Raw genomic sequence first — 14,241 nt, 5'->3', positions numbered from 1 at the left:
AGACAGAGTTTGAGTGGGGGAGGGGCAGAGAGAGAGAGGGAGACACAGAATCCAAAGCAGGCTCCAGGCTCTGAGCGGCAACACAGAGCCTGACGCGGGGCTCGAACTCATAAGGTGAAAGATCATGACCTCAGTGGAAGTCAGACGCCCTGCCGACTGAGCCACCCAGGCTCTCCAAAATCTGTGCTCTTTTTGAGTTCACATTTTGAGTTTTTCTTTCCTTTCCTTCATTAAAACCCAGAATCCATGGGAAGGATTTATTTGTAGAATGGTTGAATCTAGTGACACATTGTTTTACCTTAGAACAATCCTGGTGGAAAAACACATCTCTGACTCTAATAAAAAATAAAATGGTAAACACTAGGTCTAGCTCTCTTCCCCCTGTTCTGCCTACTACCCTGCTAACCTCTTATATCCGAGGAAAAAATTCAAAGAATAATAACTTAAATTTTCTCTGACCATTTCTGTGGTTTATAATATAGATATGCAAAGTACATAATTCAAGTAAAAATTACGAGACACAGTTACTTTTTGTAGCACGGGATATGCTTTTGTTCAAGAGTTTTTTCTTCTCCAAATATAGACTCATGCTACTCATGTTACTTAACTCACTTTAATTCAGAAAGTGTAAAAATGGCAGTATTTTAGAAAATTAAAATTGAAAATAACAAATTTTATAAACTTTTTTTCTTTCCCATAATTTTACTGCAATGATAACTTTTAAAAATCAGTACATGTGGCAACCCCAGAAAGATGTGAAGAAATGGTTCAATATAATATCAAAGATCTGTTTGATGAAAGTTAATAATTGATAGCCTTAAAGTTGAAATGGGACAGCTGTTTTTTTCCTGTGTGTTAAATGTGTTTTTCTTTTTCATTTTGAAAACATGAAGGCTTTGGCAGAGATGAATTTAGGAAGGTAAGGTTCAAGTGTAATAGCAGTACATTTTAATTAAGGAGGGGAATGTTGCTAATTTCAATTTTTAATAGGCCATTATTTGTGTGGTTTAAAAGTTTGGCATTGCAGCCATGTTCATTTCTTTTTACATTATATTTGGAATCAAAATTTGCTTTTTGATAGAGTTTTGGAAGTGAGATATGAGAATGAGGAAATATGGGTAGGGTTCTTCTAAACTAAATTAAGTGTATTTTATGTATTTTTAAGTAAAGTAAGCAGGAATCTTTGAAACCGTAATATATCTTTATCTTACCAACATCTAAAGTTCTACCATCCAGTAAGGTGGCCACAAGCCATATGTGGCACTTGAGCACCTGAAATGTGGCTGGTCTGAATTCTTATGTGCTATAAAAGTGGAATGTACATAAGGTTTTGAATGGCTGATTTGAAAAAAAGAATATCTCATTAATTAAAATTTTGATTACATGCTAAAATGATATTTTGACTGTATTTGGTAACATTATTAAAGTTAATTGTACTTGTTTCTTTTACTGTACATGTGGCTACTATAACATTTAAAATGATATAAGGGGCTTGCATTATATTTCTGTTGGACAGTGATGATCTAGATGATCTAACATAACTTTCATTGTAGGTTTATAGTTTTACTACTAAAGCATTACTTTGTTTACCTGAGGATACTCTCTATAATGCAACCCTGATTATTAAGGAAGTAAAAAGCTGAGCAAAACATATATTTTTAAGTCTCTGTGTTAAAAATTCATGAATTTTAAATCATAGGCGAGGCTTTTAAGATCGTCACACAAACTCTATTCTTTTCATTGAAGGTTTTTAAAAATTTTTTAAATCAATTGTCTGATTTCCTGAGGAATTTGATGATGTAATTAAAAGAATTTATTGAACTCCTTTTTCTGTTGTAACTAGCTTAGCTGTACACCGTATCTTTATTATTGTTTAGTTAAATTTAAAAAAAAAATTTTTTTTTCAACGTTTATTTATTTTTGGGACAGAGAGAGACAGAGCATGAACGGGGGAGGGGCAGAGAGAGAGGGAGACACAGAATCGGAAACAGGCTCCAGGCTCTGAACCATCAGCCCAGAGCCCGACGCGGGGCTCGAACTCACAGACTGCGAGATCGTGACCTGGCTGAAGTCGGACGCTTAACCGACTGCGCCACCCAGGCGCCCCAGTTAAATTTTTTTTTTAATGTTTATTTTTGAGAGAGACAGAGAGAGAGAGAGAGAGAGAGAGAGAGAGAGAGAAAGAGAAAGAGTCAGAGCAAGGGAGGGTCAGAGAGAGAGGGAGACCCAGAATCTGAATCAGGCTCTAGGCTCTGAGCTGTCAGTACAGAGTCTGACACGGGGCTCGAACTCACGAATGCAAGATCATGGCCTGAGCTGAAGTTAAGCTGATGCTTAACTGACTGAGCCACCCAGGTGCCCCTATATCGTATCTTTAAATTAAGAAGTCTAAGAAGTTGAGTATGCTATGCCTGTCTGTCCCAATGTCTGTGTAAAACTAATCCTCAAACCATCAGTTTCTGGTCAGAATATTTGGAAGGGAGCTGGAAGTCTCGTGTTCACCTTCTCTGAGACCTCATCTTAAACAAAAGAAAAAGAAAAAAAACTGCTTGCTTTCAGAACTGGAGAGATCCCTATTATTTAGGCACCCCACTAAGAATTGTCTCTGAATTGCTTCTTGTGTTAATTCTTTGTGTTTTGTCTTAATTCTCCCTTTGTTGTTGTTGTTGTTGTTGTTGTTGTTGTTGCTCTGAGACTTGAATTTGTGCTTGATGGTGTTGATGTGAATGGTTGTGACTACTCTGTGAGTCAGGCATGTATTTTGTTGCTACTCATTTGCTTTTCGTTTAGCTTGCTGGTTGCTGTCTTTACCCCAGTACATTCATTCATATCTTGTTCCTTTGATGTAACGTTACAAGAGATATTTGAACCCCATGTTTGCAAAGTTGATCCCTCTGCAGTAAGTGCGAGAGTATTTAGCTTTCCAAATGTTTTTCTTATATGGCATTTTTTTTTTTACCTTAGCTTTTCTTAGATCTTTCTTTAGCTCTTTGTAAATTATCTTAGCAGTTTACACATTTCCAAACGGCATGATGACTTGTTGCTGTTTTGGTATCCATAGGAAAGCATTATGCTGAGTACAGTAGGATATTTAAAAAGTTTACTATCAATTCTTTGCTAATACAGTATTTCCCATTACCGGTGTGGAATACCTTTTAAGACCCCCAGTGGGTGTCTGAAATCGTGGATAGTACCAAACTCTATGTATACTGTTTTTTTTTTTCTATACATATGTACGCATGATAAAGTTTAATTTATAAATTTGGCACAGTAAGAGATTAGCAACAATACCTAATAATACAATAGAGCTATTATAGCAATATAGTGAAATAAAAGTTGTGTGAATGTGCTGTCTCTCAAATATCTTAATATACTGTTTTCAGAGATGTTAAGATGCCTACCTGATAAGTTCTAAGCTTCAGACTTGTCTTTTTAGTTACAAGATGCTTACCTACATTGATGTCCCCCAAGTACTTCATACTCTAGATACCTAAAAGATAACCCATTGTTTTCCTTTTCCTTCTTTGTATTTTTCAGTCATGGTATTGTAGCAAGAGAGGCTTTTTCTTTGATGTTTATCAAGTGTGCACTGCTCCACGCTACTCTTTTTTTCTTATGTGCCCATCATAAAGCACACGTTCTGCTGTTTTCCTTAGATCGGTGACCTCTTGGTGAGGATAAGGTTCAGTTCTTAGTTGTTAAGATATGGTAAAGGTAATCTCTCTAATCAAATAAAACTCACACTATTCCCTGTGTTGGCATATTCTCCTTGTTGTCAGCTCTCTGTTTAGTTGCTGCTTCTGTCCTTTAGAGAGCTGAGAATACCTTTTCTCTGCCAAGTCTTCTAAGCTTCTGGAAGCTGCCACACCTACATTTTCTCTATCCTTAATGCTACTTGAAGTCCAACTGAAAATTAGCTTTAGCACCCCATCTCAGATAATGTGGGGTTATAGCAAATGCTGTTCTTAGAGGTAGAACTCTTACAAAAACTTGGAGTTGCTTACTTAGGAGACTGAAGATTATGTATTGTCCAGTCAGTAGAGATCCAGTAGAGACGTTTTAGTCTGGCAGCATTCTGGGAGGATGAATACATTTGGGCTTGTGAATTATTGTATAGCAGTGGCAGTTTAAAATGGCCAGGAAGCCACACAAATCTGTGAGGAATGGCCTTGATTGTAGTATACAGTATTCCTACTAGGCCAGTATTCTTTTCTTTGAATCTGATAAATTTCTTCTTACTAGTTAGTCATAAGGAAATTATGATGGGATGGGAAGGTAGTTTCTGTTCTTGCAATAAATCCGTCCAAGGCAGTGAACCCATGTGCTCTGGACAGAGGGAAATAAGTAAGTTTTGAATAGACTTTTCAGTAGTCCACAGACCTATGAGTAATGCTTACCATTTTCCCAGTTGCTAGCTGCAAGTCTTTGAAATTGACATTTTCAAGGTAGTATGCTCCCTGTTACCATGTCAGAATGTTTTAATTATCTTGCTGTTTAAGAGTCTTCCTGAGTTGTTTCATCACTGTATTTAGCAAAGAGGAGTAAAAATACCTGATTCTAACTACACATTCTATAAAGTCTATGTTTTCTTAATGAATTTGTAAATTGTTTACCTGCATGCCATGACTTAGTAGTCAAATGGGGAGAGACTTGATAATATCATTTCAAGTATTACTTCTTGAAAATGCTTCAACTCTTTGACAAAAGGACTTCTTTATGCCTATGACATTGAAAAAAATTCTGAAGTTTCTCTTTAGAAAATTCTAAAATTTGTTAGAGTGCTCAACAAATTTGAAAAGAAAAAAATGAGATAATGTTTATCTTTTCCTTTCTTTACAGAATAGATGCATTTAATATAGCAAAAACAGTTCTTTCTAAAGTCAAGTCATTATATTAAAAGGTTATAAAGGGCTTTCGATAATAAAAAGCAATAGTTTCTCACCTCATTGTCATTGCTCCTAGTGTCATTAACCATAGACAATATTTTCTATAAATTGTTATAAAGTTGGTGTATAATTTGCAGAGAAATGCTCAGTTCTTAAGTATAGTTTGTTTTGACAAATTTGATTGTGTATTACCCACATGCCCATTAAACACATGGATGATTTCTATCGTGTTAGAAAATTCCTATCATCCCAGAAATTTTCTTGTGCCCTTTTCTAGCAACCTCACCCCCTTGAAACCTCTCTTCTGATTTTTATTATCATTGATATATTTTACGTGTTTTTCTATATAACACTTTTTTTTGAGCTATAATTCATATACATGCAATTCACTACTTTAAAGTGTACCATTCAGTGTTTTTTCACATATTCAGAGTTGTGTAGCTATCAGCACAGGAAAACACGTATCCATTAGCAATCACTGGCCATCTTACTCTTCTCACTTCCACTCCACTTCTCAGCAACAACTGATCTACTTTATGAAGTCTAGATATTTAATATAAATTGAATTATACAATATGTTTCCTTTTGTGACTTCTTTCACTTAGCATCATATTTTCAAGGTGCATCCATGTTGTAGCATGTACTAATACTTCATTCCTCTTCATGACTGAATAATATTCCATTGTATGGCTGTACCAGTGTTTTTTTATCCATTTAACAGTTGATGGACTTTGGATTGTTTCCACTTTGGGGCTGTTATGAATAAATGCTTCCATGAATATTTGTTGTATAAGTTTTGTGCATCTGTCACTACAAGAAACCGCATGCCCATTTGCATTTATTTTCTATCCCTTCTTGGGCATAGCTTTTCCATTTCTCTTAGAATTGTCAGACTGTTTTCCAAAGTGGTTTTACTGTTTTACATTCACATCAGTGGTGTCTAAGCATTCCTGTGTACTCCATATCTTCACCAGCAGTTGTTATTGTGTCTTTCAGTTATAACCATCCTAGTGGTTGTAAAGTGATATCTTATTAAGGTTTTGGTTTGCATTTCCCAAATGATTAGTGATGCTGAGCAGCTTTTCATGTGCTTATTGGCTATTGTATATCTTCTTTGGAGAAATGTATATTCTGATTATTTGCCCATTTTTTAATTGGGTTGCTTGTTTTTATTATGGAGTCATAAGAGTTTCTTATATATTTTAGATATAAGTCTTCTGAGTTGCAAAGTTTTTCCTGTTCCTTATGTTTTCTTTTCACTTTCTTGATGGCATCCAGGAAGGCACAAAACATTAAAAAAATTTTTTTTAAATGTTTTTTTAAATTTATTTTGGAGGGGGGCAGAGAAGGAGAAAGAGGGAGACACAATCCAAAGCAAGCTCCAGGCTCTGAGCTGTCAGCACAGAGCCCAATGTGGGGCTTGAACCCACAAACCGTAAGATCATGACCTGAGCCGAAGTTGGACACTTAACCGACTGAGCCACCCAGGTGCACCAAAACATTTTTAATTTTGGTGAGTTCAATATGTTTATATAATTATAAATACGTAAAACTTTGGATTGGGAGTAACTTGGTCTGCGAATGTTCCACAAGACAAGCAAACATTTCTAATAAGTTTTAACTTGATAAACATGTGATGTCTTGCAATATGAGTAGTATGTGACACCGAATGTCACATGATCACAACTAAGCCAATGGTTCTTGAAATTCACTTTTATACACAAGTGCTTTGGATCACAAGCATGTTTCCAGAATGGATTATGCATGCAAACCAAGGTTTTACTGTATATACGTGTATAGATATAGATATAGATATAGATATAGATATAGTCATTTGTGCTTTGGGTGTCATATTTAAGAATATTTATGTATGCATGCATGTATGTATGTGTATTTTGAGAGACACACACGCTCACAGTGTGAGCGGGAGAAGGGCAGAGGGAGAGGGAGACACAATCTGAAACGGGCTCTAGGCTCTGAGCTGTTAGCACAGAGCTGGGTGCAGGGTTTGAATTCATGAATGGTGAGATCATGAACTGAGCCAAAGTCTGACGCTTAATCGACTGAGTAACCCAGGTGCCCCAATTACTTATTTTTTAAGTTTACATAATTTTTTTGAGAGAGGAAGGAGGGGAGCAGGGAGGGAAGGAGAGCGAGAATCCCAGGCAGGGTCTGCGCTGTCAGTGCAGAGCCTGACACAGGGCTCAATCTCACAAATTGTGAGATCATGCCCTGAGCCGATACCAAGAGTCACGTGCTTAAGCGAATGAGCCACACCAGGAGCCCCTAAGAAGGCTCTACCTAACCCAAAGTCATGAGGATTTACTCCTATATATATATATCTATATCTATATAGATATAGATATAGATATATATATATATTTTTTAATTTTTTTAATGTTTGTTTATTTTTGCGAGAGAGACAGTGTGAGTGGGGGAGGAGCAGAGAGAGAGGGAGACATAGAATCTGAAGCAGGCTCCAGGCTCTGAGCTGTCAGCACAGAGCCCGATGCGGGGCTTGAACTCACAAACCGGGAGATCATGACCTGAGCTGAAGTCAGATGCTTACCGACTGAGCCACCCAGGCGCCCCTCTCCTATATTTTTTCTATAATATGCTTGTTCTTGAACTTGATATAAGTGAAATCATATAGTATGTACTTGAGTGCATCTGGCTTATTTCACTCAACCTAACATTTATAAGATTTATCCATTTTATTGTATGTATCAGCAGTTTGTTTCTTTTTATTGCTGAGTTAGTATTGCAAGGAATGAATATATCAAAATTTGATCATTTACTTTTCTGGATATTTTCTGTTTCTGGGTTGTAACTATTATGAATTAAGCTTCTGTGAACTTTCTTCACATCTTTTTGTGGATATGATTATTCATTTCTCTTGCTGGATCAAATGAAAATTTAGTTCTTCAAAGTGGTTGAACTAGGACATCATTTATTTACCTTGAGAGAGATAGTCCATGAGAAGGCAGAGGAAGGGGAGATAGAGGATCCCAAGCGTGCTCCACACTGTCAGTGTGGAGCCCATTGTAGGGCTCAAACTCATGAACCATGAGATCATAATCTGAGCTGAAATCCAGAGACGAATGCTTAACTGACTGAGCCACACTGCATAGTGTGATTTTAACTTGCTTTATCCTGATGACTAAAACACAAGTTGAATGTTTTCCCATTGCTTTTTGGCCATTTGATTATTTTGTTTTGTAAAATGTCAGCTTAAGTCTCTTAATCATTAAAAAAAAAAAAAAACTGTGTTGTTTGCATTTTTCATTACTGATTTTAAGAGTTCTTTGTGTATTCTGGAAACCAGTCTTATACATATGTGAGAACTTTTTTTCTCAGTCTATAGTTTACCTTTTCATTTTCTGAAGGGTATCTTTTGAAGAGTAGGGTTTTTAAGTTTGATGAAGTCTGCTTCATTTTTTCTTTTGAGGTTAGTGTTTCTTTGTGTCCCATTAACACATTTTGCCTATTCCAAGGTTGTAAAGTCTTTTTCCTGTTTTCTTCAAGGAGTTTTAATAGTTTTTAGCTTTTATATTAATGGCTGTTGTCCATTTGAGTCCTTTTTGTTTGGTGAGTTAAGGCAAGAACAGTATTTTACTTTATTTTTATTTATTATTTATTTAAGTTCTTTTTTAAAAAATATAATTTATTGTTAAATTGACTAACATACAGCTTGTAAAGTGTGCTCTTGGTTTTTGGAGTAGATTTCCCGTGGTTCATCGGTTACACACAACACCCAGTGCTCATCCCAACAAGTGACCTCCTCAATGCCCATCACCCATTTTCCCCTCTCCCATCCTCCCATCCACCCTCAGTTTGTCCTCTGTATTTAAGAGTCTCTTATGGTTTGCCTCCCTCCCTCTCTATCTGTACCCTACCATTCCCTCATCGTCTTCCGTTAAGTTTCTCAAGATCCACATAGGAGTGAAAACAGATGATATCTGTCTTTCTCTGACTGATTTATTTCACTCAGCGTAATACCTTCCAGTTCCATCCACGTTGCTACAAATGGCATGATTTCGTTCTAACTGCTAGTAGTATTCCATTGTATACATAAACCATATCTTCTTTATCCCTTCATCAGTTGATGGACATTTAGTCTATTTCCATAATTTGGCTATTGTTGAAAGCGCTTCTGTAAACATTGGGGTACATGTGCTCCTGTGAATGAGCACTCCTGTATCCTTTGGATAAAATTACTAATAGTGCTATTGCTGGGTCATAGTGTAGTTCTGTTTTTAATTTTTTGAGGAACCTCCACACTGTATTCCAGAGTGGCTGCACCAGTTTGCATTCCCACCAGCAGTGCAAGAGGGTTCCCCTTTCTCCACATCCTTACCAGCATCTGTAGTTTCCTGAGTTGTTCATTTTAGCCACTCTGACCAGTGTGAGGTGGTATCTCAGTGTGGTTTTGATTTGTATTTCCTGATGATGCATGACATTGAGCATCTTTTCATGTGTCTGTTGGCCATCTGGATGTCTTTGGAAAAGTGTCTATTCATGTCTTCTGCCCATTTCTTCACTGGATTATTTGTTTTTTGGGTGTTGAGTTTGGCAAGTTCTTTATAGATTTTGGATACTAACCCTTTATCGGATATGTCATTTGCAAATATCTTTTCCCATTCTGTTGGTTGCCTTTTAGTTTTGTTGATTGTTTCCTTTGCAGTGAAGAGGCTTTTTATCTTGATGAGGTCCAAGTAGTTCATTTTTGCTTTTAATTCTTTTGCCTTTGGAGATGTGTCAAGCAAGAAATTGCTGCAGCTGAGGTTACAGAGGTTGTTGCCTGTTTAGGGTTTTGATGGTTTCCTGTCTCACATTTAGGTCTTTCATCCATTTTGAGTTTATTTTTGTGAATGGTGTGAGAAAGTGGTCTAGTTTCAACCTTCTGCATGTTGCTGTCCACTTCTCCCAGGACGATTTGCTAAAGAGACTTTTTTTCCACTGGATCAAAGAACAGTATTTTAAATAATGTGGTATCTTTGGAATATTGCATTTATAAATTTTTCTCACAGTTCTATATATTTGTGTATGTTATTTCAATGTCCTCTGAAAAGAAACTGCTTTACCCATTTCTCTAACTCACCCATGATTGCACTTGGTACTCTTGCTTATGCCAGAAGTTAGAACTTGGCAATCTCTGAGACCTCTCTGACTCTCTAGAAGCCTTCTGTCTAGGCACTTTTTCATCTATACTTCCATCATATTTCAAACTTAGGTTTAGCTTAGGAAATATTCTTTTATATTCTTTTTAAATTACATCTCTCTATTGATGGTAGTGCTGCAGTTTCATTATTTGGCATAGTAAGCATTCAGTGAATAATTAAATGAAGAACTGAAGTTCAAGTAATTTCAGTGGAGTTTGTTTCTCTATTCCATTTAGAATTCTGAGGGATTACAGTCATATATAAAAGTGCTTACACAAAGGGGTGCCACAGTGGCTCAGTTGGTTAAGCGTCTGACTTCAGCTCAGGTCATGATTTCACAGCCTGTGAGTTCGAGCCCCGCATCAGGCTCTGTGCTGACAGCTCAGAGCCTGGAGCCTGCCTCAGATTCTGTGTCTCCCTCTGTCTCTGCCCCTCCCCAGCTTGCACTCTCTGTCTCAAAAATAAACATTAAAAAAAATTTTTTTAAATAGTGCTTACATATATGTAACACTAATTTTTCCATAAGATATATTGTGGACTTACTGAAATAATATCTATGGAAAAAGCAGTAAAGCATTATCATTAATTTTTTTTATTAATTATTATTTTATTTTTTAAATTTACATTCAAGTTAGTTAACATATAGTGCAACAATGATTTCAGGAGTGGATTCCTTAGTGCCCCTTACCCATTCCCCATTCCCCCTCCCACAACCTCTCCAGCAACCCTCTGTTTGTTCTCTATATTTAAGAATCTTTTATGTTTTGTCCCCCTCCTGTTTTTATATGATTTTTGCTTCCCTTCCCATATATTCATCTGTATATCGTTTTGTATCTTAAAGTCCTCACATGAGTGAAGTCATATGATTTGTCTTTCTCCGACTAATTTCGCTTAGCATAATACCCTCTAGTTCCATCCATGTAGTTGCAAATGGCAAGATTTCATTCTTTTTGGTTGCTGAGTAATACTCCATTGTATATATATGCCACATCTTCTTTATCCATTCATCCATTGATGGACATTTGGGCTCTTTCCATACTTTGGCTATTGTTGATAGTGTTGATGTAAACATTGGGGTGCATGTGTCCTTTCGAAACAGCATACCTGTATCTCTTGGATAAACACCTAGTAGTGCAGTTGCTGGGTCGTAGGGTAGTTGTATTTTTAACTTTTTGAGGAGCCTCCAGACTGTTTTTCAGAGTGGCTGCACCAGTTTGCATTCCTACCAGCAGTGCAAAAGAGATCCTCTTTATCTGCACCCTCTCTAACATCTTTTGTTGCCTGAGTTGTTCATGTTAGCCATTCTGGCAGGTGTGAGGTGGTATCTCATTGTGGTTTTACTTTGTATTTCCCTGATGATGAGTGATGTTGAACATTTTTTCATGTGCCAGTTGGCCATCTGGATGTTCTTTGGAGAAGTGTCTATTCATGTCTTTTGCCCATTTCTTCACTGAATTCTTTGTTTTTTGGGTGTTGAGTTTTATAAGTTGTTTATAGATTTTGGATACTAACCCTTTATCTGATCTTTATGTCGTTTGCAAAAAATCTTCTCCCATTCTGTCAGTTGCCTTTTAGTTTTGCTGATTATTTCATTCGCTGTGTAGAAGATTTTTATTTTGATGAGGCCCCAGTAGTTCGTTTATGCTTTTGTTTCCCTTCCCTCCGGAGATGTGTTGAGTAAGAAGTTGCTGCAGACAAGGCCAGAGAGGTTTTTGCCTGCTTTTTCCTTGAGGATTTTGATGGCTTCCTGTCTTACATTCAGGTCTTTCATCCATTTTGAGTTTATTTTTGCATATGGTGTAAGAAAGTTGTCCAGGTTCATTTTTCTGCATGCCGCTGTCGTTTTCCCATCACAACTTGCTGAAGAGACTGTCTTTATTCCATTGGATATTCTTTCCTGCTTTGTGAAAGATTAGTTGGCCATATGTTTGTGGGTCCATTTGTGGGTTCTCTGTTCTGTTCCATTGATCTGAGTGTCTGTTCTTGTGCCAGTACCATACTGTCTTGATGGTTACAGCTTTGTAGTATAGCTTGAAGTCCAAGATTGTGATGCCTTCTGCTTTAGTTTTCTCTTTCAAGATTGCTTTGGCTGTTTGGGGTCTTTTCTGTTTCCATACAAATTCTAGGATTGTTTTTTCTAGCTCTGTGAAGAATGCTGATGTTATTTTAATAGGGATGCATTGAATATGTAGATTGCTTTGGGAATTATTTTTTTCCAATAAAGAATATTCATAGCAAATAGTTGACGCTTAATTTGGCTGTTTTATCCATTTTTCTATTTCTAGCCATATTTGGGATATTTAATTTAAATCATTGTTGCAGTGGAAATGTATGAAACTATCCCATGAAGAAGAATAGTATTTGTGCAGTTTTTATTATGTTGTGTTACTGATTATGACATATTTGGGATTTGAAGTTCTTTTTTTAATATGCAGATTTGATTTTATTTCAACTCAGTTGGTACTTAATGTACCTTGTTATTGTGCTAAGTGCTTTCAGGGATATAAAGATGAATAAATCTCCCATGCAAAGGGTGTTTCTAATAGTCTGCTCAGTAGGGTTTGATACATATATTTTTTTATTAGTTTTTATAGATCTTTAATATTTGGAGCATTTGTTATATCCTAAATAGAGGACTTTCTCAAGGCATTATTCTAAGTAAGTGGTAGTCAGGTTAAAAACAGAAATAGATCTTTGAGGACCCTTATTTGAATGACATGTAATTTCTGTCTTTATAGTGAGAGAGCCACATTTTCCAGTCTGTCATTATAGTGTGTTTATTTATGAAATATATAATAGATTTGATGTTGTGATAAGCCATAGAACTGATCTCTGAAATTATCTCATCTTTGAACAGATAAGGAAATACAAAGGCAAAAGGATCTTAAGAATGAAGAGGTCTCAGTTTGAGAGTGCAAACCCAGTGATAAATAACAACTGTTAGTTGGCTCGAGTTTTTGTGAGGTAGTTGGGATTAAGGAGACCGAGTGTATTAAAGCCCTCCATGTAAATAGAGAAGCTCCTACTCGGCTACACCTTGTTTTTCCTATGCAGGAATATGGATGGGCTTTGTTTTGCCATCTTTATTTTTCAAGAGAATCCAGAATTGTAAATAAATATATGTGTATATAAACAAATAAGTGAAAACTTCCAATTTTCATATTAATAATTATACAGGGTTTTTTTGTTTGTTTTTGTTGTTGTTTTAAGTAGGCTCCATGCTGGGCCTAGTGAAGGGCTTGAACTCACAACCCTGAGATCAAGACCTGAGCTGAGAGCAAGAGTTGGATGTTTAACCCACTTAGTCATCCATGCACCCCAGTTAATTTTTTATACCAATACTGCATGACCAAACAATGGCAGATTTATAGAAGGGCAGAAAAAAATGAAAAAAAGAAAAGGGATTTGGGTGATTTGTGTGGCCCTGCTTTGCTTTTTTTACCCTAGGATGCATTCTAAACATGTAGGATTAGTTCTTCAATAGAATTTGTTAAACCTGTTCCAACAGCAATTTGTTTTCTCCTGAAGCCCTCCCAACCACCTTTCTCACTAGATTTCTCCTAATTTGTATTTTTAGTAGAGATGAAGGGAAATTATGATGGGACAAATAGCACTAAAATATTTAATGTAATATACTATCAAATTTTGAAATTGCTATGCTTAGATGAAAAAATACAGCAGTAACCAAATATTACTGAAATTATGCATATTCTAAAACCGTGGCTATTAGTAAAGATCTATGTATCATTATTACTTCATCCAATATCACTGTGAAATTAGATCTTGAGCAATTTTTAATTATGTTTTAGATTGTTAGAGACGGATAGTAAGTCTTTAAGATCTGTAAATGGGTCAAGAAGAAACAGTGGCTCCTCCCTTGTATCAAGTTCATCAGCCTCTAGCAACCTCAGCCACCTTGAAGAAGATTCTTGGATTCTTTGGGGAAGAATTGTTAATGAATGGGAAGATGTACGCAAAAAGAAGGAAAAGCAAGTTAAGGTATTCATATTCTTTGTTGAATTTCTTCCTCTTATCCCAAAGGGGCATCAAGGCATGGATTAATGGAAGATTAAAAAAACAACAACAACTGAGATTGGAGTACTTTCTAAGTGCTGTAATAAAGAGCCCTGCTTTATCTGTTTTCATTTATTTGTGTCCATTAGAAGTTTTGAATTGTAGATATCAGTTGTTAC

General features: G+C 36.3%; 1 protein-coding gene across 20 annotated transcripts in view; it reads left to right on the top strand.

Moving 5' to 3' along the window:
- The window catches only part of EVI5 (ecotropic viral integration site 5), a 241,613-nt gene that overhangs the window by 66,618 nt on the left and 160,754 nt on the right, over nucleotides 1–14,241 (top strand). For 19 of the 20 annotated variants that reach the window (XM_045036203.1, XM_045036194.1, XM_045036193.1 and 16 more), the window contains one exon: nucleotides 13,858–14,047. In XM_045036203.1, the coding sequence (XP_044892138.1) occupies nucleotides 13,858–14,047 (190 nt within the window). Of the gene's footprint in view, nucleotides 1–893; nucleotides 920–13,857; nucleotides 14,048–14,241 lie in introns of those variants that run through there. The other variant, XM_045036199.1, reaches the window with a different exon arrangement.

Source organism: Felis catus, chromosome C1 (genome assembly GCF_018350175.1).
Source record: "Felis catus isolate Fca126 chromosome C1, F.catus_Fca126_mat1.0, whole genome shotgun sequence".
NCBI classification, from domain to species: domain Eukaryota; kingdom Metazoa; phylum Chordata; class Mammalia; order Carnivora; family Felidae; genus Felis; species Felis catus.
Note: the sequence above shows the minus strand (reverse complement) of the source record. Positions and strands in the feature narration are given on the sequence as shown.